The sequence below is a fragment of the Alosa alosa genome, chromosome 7 (assembly GCF_017589495.1).
Source record: "Alosa alosa isolate M-15738 ecotype Scorff River chromosome 7, AALO_Geno_1.1, whole genome shotgun sequence".
In the NCBI taxonomy this organism is placed as follows: Eukaryota; Metazoa; Chordata; class Actinopteri; order Clupeiformes; family Clupeidae; genus Alosa; species Alosa alosa.
The window spans coordinates 28,454,974-28,471,462 of NC_063195.1; the positions used below are offsets into that span (position 1 = coordinate 28,454,974).

At 41.8% G+C, this 16,489-nt stretch overlaps 1 protein-coding gene across 1 annotated transcript in view; it reads left to right on the forward strand.

Annotated features, from left to right (window-relative positions):
- The first annotated feature begins 603 nt into the window (after positions 1-603).
- Positions 604-16,489, forward strand: part of cyth4b (cytohesin 4b) — a 19,381-nt gene continuing 3,495 nt past the window's right edge. The window contains exons 1-9 of the mRNA XM_048248305.1: positions 604-753; positions 5,915-5,997; positions 7,454-7,518; positions 7,950-8,016; positions 11,934-12,052; positions 12,742-12,822; positions 12,977-13,089; positions 14,177-14,325; positions 15,876-15,987. Of these exons, the coding sequence (XP_048104262.1) occupies positions 732-753; positions 5,915-5,997; positions 7,454-7,518; positions 7,950-8,016; positions 11,934-12,052; positions 12,742-12,822; positions 12,977-13,089; positions 14,177-14,325; positions 15,876-15,987 (811 nt within the window). The 5' untranslated portion in view covers positions 604-731. The remainder of the gene's footprint in view (positions 754-5,914; positions 5,998-7,453; positions 7,519-7,949; positions 8,017-11,933; positions 12,053-12,741; positions 12,823-12,976; positions 13,090-14,176; positions 14,326-15,875; positions 15,988-16,489) is intronic.

Here is a 16,489-nt window from a genome sequence, read left to right on the forward strand (position 1 = left end):
ACAGGAACCCCTCCTGCTCCAACTTCTCCTACATGGCTACAGAGTGACACCTGGTGTCCAAAACAAAAACCTAAGATCTATCGGACTGCACACTGTTCCTGCAATAGTAGTTACATTCACTAATTCCTCTATAAAAGGAGGCATACATTATTTTGTGTAAGAAATGTTCATCCCAATTTAGGACTAATGCATACTTACTACTACTACTACTATACTAGGCAATACTTCCTGATGCTTAATTAATGAGAAAGACGTATGTCGGTAGAACAAACAGTGGCTCGGATATAATTTGTATCATTTAATTATAAGGAAGCCTATCTTCTACCTTGGTGGTGATCTAATCTCACACTCGCTCAGATGCACGCGCAAAGCATACAAAATGAATTATGCAGAAAAAACATTTATGGCGACTGCATACGATCATAGCTAGATACTCCCTGTTGTAACAGAGCTTACTATGCTTACTATCGGTGACTACTTCGAATCGGAAATAGGCATGGTTAAGCCTGTTGGTCACAATAAATTTATTTAGAAGCGCATCACCGGAAACAAATGACAGGGGCGTATACGTGCATTCAGAGATGCAGAGTTGAGGCTGCTGCTGCTGCTCGAGCTTCAGAGTTCAGGTCAAGTGGACTGCCTGAGGAAGCCGCAAACTTCGTTAAAGTGGCACATTTAGTGTCATATAAGCAATTTCACACGGTTATTTGGACGACAACTATTTTGTGTCCATGACGGAGTGTTGCCAACCTGGTAAGTTCCCTTTTTCTGTTGACTAACTTGTTAGCGAATTGTAAAACAAAGATGCAGCAATTTTTTTAGCAAAACACATAGCCTAGAGATATGATCTAGTGGTCGTCATCAGCCTTTTGCAATTACTGACATGACAGCTGTGCTATTGTCCACTGATATGTCATTAAAAGACTGAACAGCCACAGAAGGAAACCAAGAATCGTGACTGACAGTTTAATAGCAAATGCTCTAGAACCGGACATAAAATTGAATTATTTAATTCCCACGAACTATTGAGTGACTGACAGAGAGGAAGGAAGAGAGACGCCATCATATTGTCCTTCGCCTTCAAATACTGCATATTCAGGTTTTATACCTGACAATCTTAGTCTTAGCTCTTGAAAGTTCACCATATCAAAGTGTGTTATCATAATAACAAATGGGTCTTCGTGTTTGCCTGTGCACTGCGGTTAGAGTTCATTTTTAAAAACTACTAAGGGTCTGATGTGCTGATTATCAAGAATTTCAAGTAGCCCATTTGCTCATCGTAGCTCTGGGCAGTTACACGGGAGCAAAGAGTTAGTTCTGCAAACAGTGTGTCACTCTTCCAGGACTATATCTCCAGCTGTTTCTAGGCTGTCATCGTTTAACCATTGATTAAAGAGTGATTCACCGCACAGTGCGTTGGCATCACTTACATTTAGTAGGCTACTACTAATAGCGTCGGTATTGTGCTTCCTTAATTCAGAGCCTGTATCTCATGACACTGTATCATCCGAAGACATTCAGTTATTAGACTACTCTAATGACAAAAACGATTTGTAGGCCACGATGACCTAGTCGGTCCATTTACATGGTTTAATGAACTATATTCTCCAAAGACTTTTATAATTTATGTTTCTGAATTATCAGTCTAAGGACAAGATATCTGTTAAGTCAGTCGCAACTGTGGCAAGGAAAAACTCCCATATTCCAGGAAGAAACCTTGAGCAGAACCTGACTTAATAGGGGGGAGCCCATCCGCTTCTGGCTGGCTGCGCCCTCCAATAGTAGCAGATGTAGAATAATCTGAAAATGTAGTCTACAGGATAAGATGAGTTAACTAAAAGCTTTCCTGTACAGGAAAGAAGTGTTAAGAAGCCGTGTAGCTCTGAAGACCGTCTTATCCTGGCTAGAGGGAAATTTCTTGCCATGACCTATATTTGGACAGTGTGAGGTTGATTCACGTCATCACAGACCCCTGAATTCATGCAGGTGTCTTTAACCCAACGAAAGTGCTGCTTCCCACACTGTTTTGCAATATTCTGCATGGTCCCTATGAGTTGGTCCTTGGTGACAGGATATTAGGAGATGGTGGTATTTATGAATGAACAGTTTGAAGCTTCAGGCCTGATGTTTTTTTGTGATTAAGGCCCTGTCCCATTATTCACCCTACCACTTCAAGCCTTGATTACATCTTCTGAAACATTATGTTAAAAGTTGTAGACAGGGGCCCATTTTATTGGTGTGTTTTGTGAACATGATACTGAAAATTTGTTAATCAAATGATGCCGTAGAAGCTTTTGCGTTGTACATTTCCATGTTGCTATTTAGGAGACAACATTTAAATATGCTGAGAGGGAGAGAACAATACTTAGAGAAGGTGCCGCGTAGAATCCCTCAGGACTCCTTCACTTATTTCCTAGAACACAAAAAGGTTCTACTTAGGTTTCAGTTGTCATCTCCCAACACTATTTACTTTGTACAAGTACAAAGACAACAAAATGAAGAAAAGTGCAATGTGATAAACAAAGTATAGACAAGTAGTGCATAGACAGACAAGATATAGTGCAGTGTAGACACTAGTACCGTTATACAGTTGGTTTACAGAAGGTGGTTTTTAGGTGGCAGAGTAAATATGGCTATGTAGTATGAACAATGTATTTACAACATGTACAGATATGTGCAGTGTAGTAGCAGTAACATTATAAGAGTAGTAAGAATAATATAGATATACAGTGTATTAACAGAATATATTGTAGGAAAAACAGAACCAGAGACCAGCGGTGCTAGTAGACCAGCGGTTCCCAAACTTTCTTTCCCGCGTACCACCACCTACATCCTGACTCGGCTCCCGTACCCCCACCATCCGACACATAAAAACATCACACATTCTATTGACGCATTCCAGGCATCATGTTTAATTAGCCGCCCTACATGATAACAAAATCAAAATGTGCAACTATTCTATGAGATCTCACACTAAAAAAAAACAGTATGGAGAACAACATTATGAAACACAAAGAACAAAGAGACTAGGCTTAAGATAAAAAAAAAAAAAAAACATTTTTTTTACTGTAACACCTTTCCCACATTTCCCTTTTCATCTCACGTACCCCCTAGTGAAAGCTCACGTACCCCCTAGTGGAAGCTCACGTACCACCGGTGGTTCACGTACCACAGTTTGGGAATCCCTGATCTAGACAGATATGTACAGTATGCACAGCTATGTGCAGTAGACCAATATACTGTAGATTTGCACAGCACCTTATATTGCTTATGAGCTTTGCTTATAGTGTGGAACTTTGTCCTTTGTAGTGTGGATAGTAGAGAAATAACATTTTGCATGATCTCCAATGCAATCTCTCGTGGTTCTTCAATCGTGTGACTCAAGTTCTGAACATTTCCCAATATTCCTGTGCTGTTTTGACACATCCTATGAGCATCCTATGACTAGAACTATGGCCTTGCGCTTGCACATCCTGTCTTTTCATGTGTTACATGTGAGAGAGAGAGAGAGAGAGAGAGAGAGAGAGAGAGAGAGAGAGAGAGAGAGAGATCTCAGACCTGTTATTTTCTTTTGAGAATCGGTGCCAACATATACCTCAGATAAGATGTCAAGTCAACAATGTTCTCTAGCGAATCAGGGTAGCTCAACATAACTGCAAGAGCATGCATATGATGTAAATGCAAATGCAAAAGAAGTACTTAAGAGCAATTTTATGGTGTGTGTGTGTTCCCCTGGCATGTCCTCTATTTGAGACCTAAAAAATGCTTACAGCTGGCTGTCACTAGACCATTTTTACTGATGCCCCAGCAGGGCCGGCTCTAGGGGTGGCACCCCAAGCATTGTGTCTTGCCCACCAAAACGAAGCAAAGTGTTTTTTTTTGTTTTTTTTTTGCAGCCTTAAACCCAGCTTGGATGTAGATGAGTTGGTGTTGAGTGTAATGGTAGCTTGGATGTAGATGAGTTGGTGTTGAGTGTAATGGTAGCTTGGATGTAGATGAGTTGGTGTTGAGTGTAATGGTAGCTATCTGGTGCATAGCTGTGCAGACTGTGCAGTATGTACGTTAGGTGAACATCCCTCCTGATGCCTTAAAGGTGCTCTAAGCGATGCCACGTGTTTTTTTAGGCTAAAACATTTTATGTCACTTACTGCAAACATCACCTAACCATCCACTAGCTGTCTGTGTCCAGACTACACTGTAAAAAAATGCAATCTCTGTGGACAGCCCAGGCTCCAAAAAAAGCAAACAAAAACAACCTGGGCAAACCTATCCCATAAAAACAGGAGCAGCACGGGAGGGAGGGGTTGGAAGTAGGGAGCTAGCTCTCTGTTTTGTTTGAATGTCAACAGAAGTGACATTACCCAGCATCGCTTAGAGCACCTTTAAGAGACACACACACACACACACACACACACACACACACACACACAATCAACCTTGCCATCCACATACACAAACAACCACCCACACACCTTCCCCTCCCACATACACACACTGTAATAAGTTTTATTTGGAATATAGATTGTTGCATAGTTTTCTGTGTAGGCTTGGTTGAATGCAATGTAAAATAACAAGTAGGCCTAGAATCCAACAAAAGTACTTGCAAGAAGATGTCCAAAAATGTGTAGAGATGCATGCCAAGCTTTAAATTGCTGATAAGACCAAACTACAAGCTTTAGGCTCACTCTGTACTTTGAAACCTTCTGTAAATTCAACTTCATTGTTGCAAGCTCTGAAACACATAGGCCTGAACACTCATCTCAACGTGCTGTTTGTGTGTATGTCAATTTTGACCCAATTTGAGCGCTTTGCTATGTGGCCCACCCCATATTTCTTCCAGCCCACCCAAGTGTAGTGAGAAGCATCCTTGTGCCCCTGTACTGAACTGCTGTGTCCAAGTAAAATCTCAAGTCCAGGTTCAGCTAAATTCCTCGCAAAGTATTCGTCACACAGATAACACACAGCATATCACGCGGACGAGCGGAATCTAAGCTTTCCAATGATATTAGCGACAAGTTGCTGTGATAAATGGTTCACAAGAAAATTAACATTGAACATACATGAAATGTAATCATATTTGAATTCTGCACACAGCACTGCACACCCATTACTCGCTGTTTACTAGCATGCTTCCTAATGACATTAATGTAAAAATATGAAGAAAAGCGCAAATTATTTTTTTCTTGTTATAAAACCTGACGTGTGCAAATATTATCGCATCATACTATCCCAGATATGGGTAGCCCAAACTGTCCTGAAAAAAGGAATATATAGCATGAATAGATGGACATTACACAGACCAAGACAACAATCTTATATTAACTAGCTGAACAACACCACTGACTACTTCTGGAGTGCTGAAATGTAGGCCTACACTTTTTAACCATATCTGAAGTGAAACTCAGCAAATATGCTTTTGGTTGGGAACTTATTGCAGTATCATCATAACTATGGCTTAGGCTACAGCACAAATATTTACATCCATAGATAAACATAAGCAAGTCTAACCTCTGAATTGTGTTTCAAACTGCACCAGATGGATGCATTTAAACGTTAAAATGTACAAAATGTTCAGCCAATAACCAAAATTGTTACTGTAATTTATATTTAGATTTTGTTTGGTAAGGAATATAATTTATGTTAATTCTTAAGAATTTCAGTGATCCTTGATACCCTAATGCTAATTTAACTCTGAGACCCTGGTCCCAACACTGAGGACCACTGATGGTGTGAAATGGTAAAACAAACAAAACAAAGCAGCTGTGTATGGGGCAACAGTTTGGTGGCCCCACCAAATCTCACTCCAAGAATTTTTGAAAAGTTGGCACCTCTGGTATGTGTGTGTGTAAAAATGTGTGTGTCCTCAATGTAAATGTGTATATAAATGTGTGTGTCTACATGTGTGTGTCCTCAGTGCCAATGGAATTCACTGCAGAAGAGGAGCTGGAGATCGAGCACCTGAAGATGCACAAGCAGGACCTTTTGGATGACATCCAGGTAAAGACCAACAACACAACCATACAACTACATAACAAAATGTATATGTATCTCTAAGAAAAATAGAAAGACATTTTATCATGGATTAGTGAGTACTTTAAACCACACATCAATGGGCACCATGTTTTCAGCTGGTAGAGAAGAAGGTAGTGCCTAGCCCCAGCCAGCCACATAGATCCTCACGGAGCTCTCATTCAGATGAAAATGTCTGTTCTTTTTTTTTTTTTTTACTTTATGTTTATTGGGTAAAATTACACATTCATATACATCAATATGACATTTTTCATTTTCAAATCCAAAGTTGTTTACCACATCTGGTAACCCAATAGTAAACAAGAAGGGAAGACAAAAAAGAAAGAAAAGAACCCACATACCCAACAATAATAAAGTAAACAAGCAACGCACACCAAAGACAAATAAGTAAATAAATAACTAAAAATGCGCACACCAAAAATAATGTACAAGGTTAGTCCAGAAACATTGAGTCCAGTTGCTACATTTACCCATTGAAAAGGTCTGTTCTGACACAAGGGCAAAGCGTGTCTGTTCTGGGGCACGTTTTCCAAAACCATAGTTGCTAACTAAGTCAGTGTTTTTCAACCACTGTGCCGGGGCACACTAGTGTGCCGTGAGAGATCATCAGGTGTGCCGCAGAAAATTACCCAAATGTCACTCACTGGTCCAGAAAAGCAACTGTTGCATCAAAGAATTTATAACCACAGGCACTCATTGATTGTATGATTGCACTATTTGTGGTATGCAGGCATTGTACAACGGGGGCCCCATATCCAGTATTCTCAGAATCATCACATCCAGTTCATAACAACAATTAAATTAGATATAGTCTCCTACAAATGAAACAGGGCGCTTGTTTTATTGAGCAGGTCTTGCATAGAAGCCATAATAAGGCCATATCTGTGTATTATTTGAAATTTTAGGCTATGGTATGTTTATTTTTACTTCACACAGGATGTTAGTGTGCCGTGGGACATTTTAAGTGTCAAAAGTGTGCCGTGGCACAAAAAAGGTTGAAAAACACTGAACTAAGTTAGCGGCTTTGTTGGTTGCAATGCTATTTCCCATTGCCAACCAAATAAGTTGCTAACAGATTAGTGACTATGGTTTAGGGAAACGCACCCCTGGACAGTTCATATAGGATAAACACATTTCCTAAATGAATGTCATGTCAAATGTAACACTGCACATGTGTCAAATCGTTATGTCATTCTATAACTGTTGCACTATAAATGTTGCCTGTGAATTTAGTTACACTGAATCAGGGGTTTGTAAACGTGTATGATTAGCAAATGTGGCTGTCTGGTTATGAACACAGACAGAAAGTGAGGGGTTACCACATGCAGACACTTTGTCTGGGCCCCTCACTCCCACTCTCACTGACAGCATGATGAGTCAGTTGTACCCTGAAGCTTGTTCTGTCCCTTTTATTTTTTTGCAGAAGTTGAAGATGGCCATTGAGAATGTGATGGCAGACATTCAGGACTTTGAGTCCACCGAGGAGAGGTCAGTTGAAACCCCACCCCCCCCACAACAACAACAAAATTAAACTTTCAGGTCTCCTTAGCACTTAGCACTGTGAAATATCCTGTGATGGCTATGACCATAGCAGCCCCATGATCCCTGTGTTTGTGACATCCTTCAATACATAACTGTGTTCATTCACTGTATATACTGTGTAGTAAATAGGTCCGAACACAGGACTTGATATCAGAAAACCTCTTATTTTTGACCCGGAACATCAAAAACCATCTTCTCTGTGCTAAAGTGTCACCCACAGAATTCCACATCATGGGACAAGTGCGTCAATTCCAGAGATACCATGACCCATGTCTATCACCCAGCAGAGATCCTTATCATTGATACTGAAGCTGACAGCTGTCTGTGACTAATCCATTTCCTAATGATGCTACTTCCTCTCTCTGTTCTCCTCATAGCAAACTTATTGAGAGGGGAAAGCAGCTGTCCAGAGGGAAGAAGAAATTCAACATGGATCCCAAGAAGGTGAGCTAAAACGTGTGGAGTGTGGAGTTGAAGTAGAAAGTACTGCAGTAAATCAGTGGCAGTCCATCTATACATCAGCAGGGTACATGTGGCCAGGTGGGCAAGACCAGATGCCCTTCTGTGTGTGTGCGTGTGTGCATGTGTGTGCGTGCGCGTGTGTCAGTCTGTGTGTGTGTGTGTGTGTGTGCGTGTGTGTGTGTGCGTGCGTGCGTGCGTGCATATATGTGTGTGTGTGTGTGTGTGAACCGTGGAGGCTTGAAAAACATCACTGACACTTTACAGAGATGTGAAGTGACCTGATAGAGGGGGGGACTTCTGGAAAGGAAATTAACACTCACCATCTGTGTAGGTAGATAGTGAGGTTGATAGACATGGGATAAGAATAGGTTGATGAAGACAGCGTGCGAGAGAGATGAAAGAGGAAGTTGTATTGTGGACACGATAAAGACAGCAGAAAAATACCCAAAAAAGACATGGAATACGTGACTACATACCATGTTCTCCTCAGCATCTCTATAGCCAGGGTGCGATTTGTGGGGGGGGGGTTTCCTATCCCTACCTCTGCTAAATTATTTTTATCCCTGGTGGGGACAACATTTATCCCCCTCTGCCCCTCATATTGATTAACGCTACTTCATATAAGTAAAGCGCTGCAACGTGAGAACAGTCTAGTAGGCTAGCCTACATAATAATCTGACATCAGAAACGCACCGTCACCGTCAGCACTCATGCTGCTGACACAGTGGCTGGGTGATAACGTAATTTGTCCTTGATCGTGCAGGACATTTCAGAATGTCGAGTGTGTAATCCATCATAAATGGCTAGTTTCAATGGAAAAGTTAGTTGGACAAATGAAAGAAAACGAGAAGGATTCAGTGAAGCATATCGTCATATTTTAGAACCTTCAAAATTAGAAAACTGATGCAACTGAGATGGAGGACAACTGCACGTAGAGTAGAACGTAGGCCTATTGTCCGAAGGAACTTACATTAAATGAGGAGATATTTGCTGAATGTCACAAAAAGGGTTACAGAAATTGCTTGGCATCACTTATTCAATGGCTCTCTACCAAAACACCTGTAGTTTGCGGAGGACGAACGAGAAAGCACTCGTTTGATAAATCAGCCAGTAGGCTAGGCCTAGTAGACAAATAACTTTCAGAAATAATTTGTACTTCAAAAACGAATGTTGGTGGGTATTTAAACTATCTAGCGGGTGTTTTAACAGCTGCAAGAAATAGAAGCTTCATGGTCTTTATGTTCTGGTTCGTAAATCATTTTCATAAAACTTCAAGTTGCCCTATAACTTTACTCTTCAAACTCTTCACTGCGCTGTAGCCAATTAACTGACAGTATGATAGTAGGCTACTTATTTTCTGTAGGCTACAATAAACACATTTATTTTTTTCAACTTTTGCAATATTACGCACTTGGCTACTGAACGCAAATCAGCAGGAGAGAGAATGCTTGTCAAAACGTAGTCCTACCCTGCATTAGAGGAGCTGATCATCATACCAAGCACACTCGCTGTTTAAAGTCATACACCACGGTAAACTAAAACTAAAATGTTACTAAGGTGGCAAAAATTTTTTTTGGGGGTACAAACCTCCCAAAATCATCCCCCCCTCTTGTTTTTACACAAATCGCACCCTGTCTATAGCCAGTAAAAATGGGTTTGTGGTTACAGAACTGTATACTGCAGATGCTCGGTGGGCACATTAGACATTTCACCACACGCTCACTGAGAGAGTTGAGTTGACAGTGGATTTGGCAGACAAACAAACAGACTGACACAGACACTAGATCTTGATCTCTATCTGACTCTCTATCTCTCTCTTCTCTTTCTCTCTCTCTCTCTCTCTCTCTCTATCTATCTATCTATCTATCTATCTATCTCTCTCTCTCTCACACATACACACACACACAGGCAGAGTTCTCCATATTGCAGTGTATTATCCACTGGTCAGAGAGGACGGGTCTTGTGACCTTCACCTCAAATGATCATGTTTAATCCAGATCTAAATGCATCGCCTGACCAGATCCCACAGTCTTGCACTTGTTTGTGGTCATATTAGCGTTTGTGTGCATAGTTATGTGGCAGGCCGGACACAGAGGACCCAGACGCCCCTCGTCTGCTGGTGCTGGAAAGTGTTTGTGTGCACAGGGGGCTGTGATGGAGAACGCGGAGGAGGAGGTGGTGGTGGTGGTGGTGGAGGGGTTGGACTTCCTCAAAGTGTTGAAGAAGCGGAAGGCGTCTCTCGCGCGCAGCTCTTTTTTTCTTTTTCTTTTTTTTTTTAAAAGAAGCCCTGTGGTTTCACAGCTTCAGCCTCTGTGGTTTTTTAGCTTTAACGTCAGGCAGGCATAAAGTCATGAAGCTTAACAACAAACCCAAACACGCTCCACTCTGGCTTGGTAAACAGGACAGGCACACAGCTTAAAGGCCAGCACATATGCACCTAGTGCAGAACAGTGCAGTCTGTGATGGTAAACCCAATGCACGTTTGTTAATATTTGGTTGACGTAGGGTTTTTAGACAGTTCTTACTCCATAAATTATAATAGATTGACAGATGCTCCATAGTAATAGTATTGACAGATGCAGTAGGAATTCCAAGCTAAGGTCTCTTTTGCACTGTAGCTTCAGCGATATTCTCTTGTTGTAAGTCAGTTGGGATAAAAGTGTCAGCTAAATGAATAAATGTATGTATATGTGTACATGGAATACAAACAAAGTCTTAAACTTTGGATGGTACCATACACTATTACATTACATTACATTTGGCTGACGCATAATGGTCATGTACAATAAGAATAAGTGAGTCAGTGAGTGCTGTTTTTTAAACAATCAAGAGTCAGTTCTAGTCAGGTGGTAAGTGCTAGGATCAGCAAGACTAGTTGTAAGTAGTGCTACGAGAGTAGATGTTCTCTGAAGAGCTGGGTCTTCAGGAGTTTTTTTGAAGATGGAGAGGGATGTCCCTGCTCTAGTAGGAACTGTTAGGGAGTTCCACTATTTTTTCACTATTAAAACCAGTCGACATGTTGCCTCATTATCAGGGAAGGGAGGGGTGTAATTTGACTGCCTACTGAGCTCAAGTGTAAAAATGGACACGTCGTTTTTGACCGAAAGGGACATTGCAAGCTTCCCATGGAATAAATGTATGTACATGTGTACATGGGATACAAACAAAGTCTCAAACCTTGGATGGTACCATACACTATTAAAACCAGTCCACATGTTGCCTCATTTTCAGGGAAGGGAGGGGTGTAGTTTGACTGCTCAAGTATGAAAGGTCTCTTGTCAGAATTGCCTTTAATGCTCCAGAGTGATAATGGACATGTCATTTTTGACTGTAAGGGACATTGCAAGCTTCCCATCCACTCTAGGTCTAAGCACTGGCTTTCCGCTTAGACAGAGATTAGCGTTCGGCGTTAGACATGACATGACATATCTCATTTAGGGTGGTGTCGCAACCAGGCCTCTTTGAGGAAGAGGAACAGAAATTGATCTGAAGGAAAATCACCCCAGATTGGTTCTGGGTGAAAGGATATTTTAGGAAGTCACTGCCGTGCAGATGGTGATAGGCAGTGTTGCAGCAATTCATAAGGATATCAAATGATGTCATTATTTCTTCTTTCAAAGGCTCATAGGCTTATGGTACTAGAGGGGGTATTTCCTTGGCAACTGATTCATTAGTTTAATAAAAGGTTTGTACAGAGGGTTTGGCTATAAATATCATGCAATTACATTGAATTTGATCAGTCTCCAGATGACCAAGGCTACCTGTAGTCAGTGATGTTAGTTTGCCTAAAGGTTCACTGAATAAAAACAAACACTTTACCTAGACTAGATCTAAAAGGCCTCTGTACATGTTCCATTTAAAATGTGTTTAGTGTCATTGAGCTGTGCCTCTTGTTTCAGGGTGTGAACTACCTTGTGGAGAACAAACTGCTGGATTGGACCCCTCAAGTTGTGGCAGAGTTCCTATACAAGCAAGACGGGCTCAATAAAACAGCCATAGGAGACTTCCTGGGAGAAAGGTGGGCAAGCACTATGATCATGGCACTGAGGTGAATGGGGTCATGTGGGAGAAAGGTGGGCAAGCACTATGATCATGGCACTGAGGTGAATGGGGTCATGTGGGAGAAAGGTGGGCAAGCGCTATGATCATGGCACTGAGGTGAATGGGGTCATGTTGGAAGGTTAAGCTGAAGAAGACTGCTGTGACAGACAAATAGATTTTTATTCCCTTTTTCCACATAATAATGCCCTTCCATTTCTAGAAAAGAGGAAGGGAGACTTTCCATTCACTTTACTCCATTGAATTTCTTTCATTCATGAACTAAGCTAAACTTAAGCTAAGGCCAGGTGGGCCAGGTGCCTGGTGTAAGTATACGTGGGCCGCAGAGGTGTTGGAGGTAGAATGAAGGAGTTCGATGACAGATCATCAGGGTGATGGTGGTGATGTTGACAATAAGGCTGGTAAGGGAAAGATGAGTGGTGATAGAAATATTGAAAATGAGAGCATTTACTAATATTGAAACCAAGTCTGCAGATCTATATCATTTCTCCTTTTTACTCTTTGCCTTAACTGACACTTGATGCTAGTTGATTTAAAATTGAAAAATGCTTATTTATGGGTTTTCCCAACATTCTGCTGCTTGTTCCAATGACCTTGCTAATGACCTCGGTGACACCAGTAAACTGACCTCACTGTGACTTTTCACAGGGAGGAGATACACCTGCAGATTCTGAAGGCTTTTGTGGAACTCCATGAATTTTCAGACCTGAACCTTGTGCAGGCTCTAAGGTGAGCTTTCAGTCCCTCTCCAGAAACAATTCACACAAGACACATAACGGCACACTTACGGATCTTGAACCATAATCAAACCAAGTCTTCCCTGGTTTAATCGGGGTGTAGGATGCACTGTAAAGGGTGTTTGTTTTCTCCCTGACTATATTAGGCAGTTCCTGTGGAGTTTCCGTCTCCCAGGCGAAGCGCAGAAGATCGACCGCATGATGGAGGCCTTCGCCACACGCTACTGCGACTGCAACGCAAATGTTTTCCAGTCCACAGGTGAGTCTCCTCAACTAAATCCAAGCCTAGAGAGGGGCAAATGGTGGTAATGAGGTGGCTAAGGAGCTGGGCTAGCATGCAGTAGCCTGAAAAGTGGCGGATTCCATTCCCGGCTTCCACCATTGTGCCCTTTATCCCGAGTTGCTCTGGGGAGACTGGCCCTTTTAATAATTGACACATGTTTGGATAGAAGGGTCAGCCAAATGAATAAGTAGCCTATAAATCCATGCGTCTCACAGCTGACATCTGCTACACTTATGCTAGTTTAATTTTACTCTGTGACAAACAAACCATAAAAGGTCGCAGACCGTAAACATGAGAAGAGGTACCATCTAGAGGTCTGCACTCCCGCGGGTCCCGACGCAAAAGAGTGCGGCGCGGGACAACTTTTGAAAGCTCTTTGCGGGAGCGGGCGGGATGAGAGAGGTGCGTTCGCGGGTAAGGGACATACCAATGATTCATTGCACTCCCGCAAATTAAATATGTGCATAAAATTAAATATGGAAATGATTAAAGTACTGTTCATAACTATAGTTCAGCTGGATGTTCTGTTAGGCAGCATTAAAAAACGGGGTTTAAGCATAACTGACGGATAGCAGTAACACAGTGTTCAATGTGTTCCTGCTGCTCATTGTCAAAACTCGAAATCGAAAGCATGACAGAGGAAGAGGGTACCAGACTAGGCCTACTTCAGTTGTTAGGCTACATTCAGAACCAAGAAACTGACATCTGGAGTCTTTCTCAGGTGTGTGCTCCTTTCGTGAGACAGAAAGAAAAGCTGAATAGGCTATCCCTGAAAAATCAGTCCCGCGCAGACCTCTAGTACCATCCTATATTTTCGAAATGCAATGATTGAAATACCCCACAGCAACTCTGTATGTGTCTCCAGTACAAGCGTCCATTTTAAACTACCAGTCTTTGAGTGACCCTTTAAGTGACATGTTATGACATGCTATGTTACAACTCTCCTCAGATTAGACAGAACTGTTAGGGACCAAGCCCTCATTTCCTGCTAAAACCAGTATCCTGGTAGCTGAGTTTGATATTTCGACATTCATGTTCCCGGTCTCTGTCTTGGTTATGACAGATACGTGCTACATCCTGTCGTTCGCCATCATCATGCTCAACACCAGCCTGCACAACCCCAACGTGAAAGACAAGACCACGCTGGAGCGCTTCATCTCCATGAACCGGGGCATCAACAACGGAGAGGACCTGCCCAATGACCTGCTGACGGTACGAGACACATGGCCAAGCACCGGCATCCTGATACCTGCATTGCAGGTGCAGGCGTGAATAGGGGGATCTCATTGTGTGTGAGCTTGAGCTATAAAGTAAAATGTTTGTAAACAAACATTTCAGTAAACAAAAAGCTACAGGGCTCTGATGGGGGTTTAAATGACTTGCAGTGCAGCAGGAGATCTGTTAATACTGTTGAACACAAATTAATGGTCATTTAATTGCTATAGGAAATCATTTTGAGAATTTGATAACATACACACGGTTTTACCAGAGACCTTCTAATGAGGAGACACAGCAATCAAATAATCCTCCATAGAAGTGTGGTTAGTCTGTAATGCCAAAATGGCAGTTGTCTACGCATATCCAGACCCTTTCTGTAATGTAAGTAACCAACTGCATTTTTGGCCTTTTTAGCCATATTTTAGCAATTTGGGGGGAGATATCGTTCAGTTCAGATGTCCCCATTCATTTGAATGGAAAACTAGCTGCCCGAAGTTACCAAGATGGCCACAGAGTAGGGGGAATTGCCTATAAGGGTCATAGTCTGCTGGGAGAGTCGGACCCAAAAGCAGGGCAAGGCAAGGCAAGACCAGGCAAACTTGGAGTAATCAAAAAGAGTTTTACTTACATGAAACTTACAAACCACATGTATAAACAACACGATACGACTAAAGACCGACAAAGACTGAGAGGACACAGTCCTCGAGGGTTTAAATACACAGGGGTAACAAGGTTAACAGGGCAAAGGTGGACAAGGAACAAGGTAAACCAAGAGACGGGTGGAAACTATAATTAAACTAACAGACTAACGAGGATCAGGTGAGGGGCGAAGATACAGGCACAGGGAACAGAGACACATGGCAAAACAAACAAAGGAACACATGGAACAGGACACAGGAAGTAAACAAGAGGAGAAGACATGATGGAAAAACACTAAACAGGGAAACCGGAACAGGAACGGACCCTTACATTAATGACTTTGGTTTTACAAACATGGGCACGCCAGTGCGCATAGACGAGGAAGTTGTCAGCAGTTGAATTCTTTTTAAAGTCACACCATTTCCGTGAATTATTTTAAAAATAACATTGATAGAAAAAAAGCTGTCATTTCAAATTAACATCCTGTTCCTCAACGTTTTAAAAAGCTACTAAATATGTCACAAATTTCGATGTGATTCCACCCTGTGTGGTGTCAATAGATCACCAAATGTTGGTTTCTCCACCTGTTCTCACTGAGTGGTGTTTGCAGTGCAGAAGACTGTTCTTTGTGCTCACTATGGCTTTAAATAAGAGTCCATAGTTTTCTGTGTATATCGTATCTAATTATAGAAGTGTACAGTCCTCTATACCTTACTATACTATACCTCCATACATGTTTTAGTCATATGTGCACACTAAATGGTAAATGCATTCTCACTCTGATACAATAATTCCTCACCAAAGATATCCAGGGGATGATTTCCATATCCGTCCATGAGTGACGGTTTATATCTTTGTAATCCTCTCTGTGATCAAATGTGCGTATCTTTGCATTCACCCAACAGAAACTGTACGACAGCATACGGAGCGAGCCTTTCAAAATCCCCGAGGACGATGGGAATGACCTCACGCACACTTTCTTCAACCCTGACCGAGAGGGATGGCTTCTGAAACTAGGTGAGACTCTCAGATGCACACACTGAGATTAACCAACCACAAGACTGAGTGTGTGCGCTAGTCTGTTCGTGCACTGTAAAAAATAAAATCTAACCAAGTGTTATTAAATGTATATATTAAGAGACTTACCTAGCTCTCTCTCATAATATCATTTTGACTTTAATAACAGTTTGACTTATTTTAAGGAGTCTTATCAAAACAAATTTGCTCAAGGGCAGCCGGCCTACTGGTTAGCGCTTCGGACTTGTAACTGGAGGGTTGCCGGTTCAAACCCCACCAGTAGGCATGGCTGAAGTGCCCTTGAGCAAGGCACCTAACCCCTCACTGCTCCCCGAACGCCGCTGTTGTTGCAGGCAGCTCACTGTGCCGGGATTAGAGTGTGCTTCACCTCACTGTGTGTTCACTGTGTGCTGAGTATGTTTCACTAATTCACTTATACAACGCCATGGCAGCCAAATGTGCTTGTTATGATGAAACATCTTAAAATAAGTCAAACTTTTTA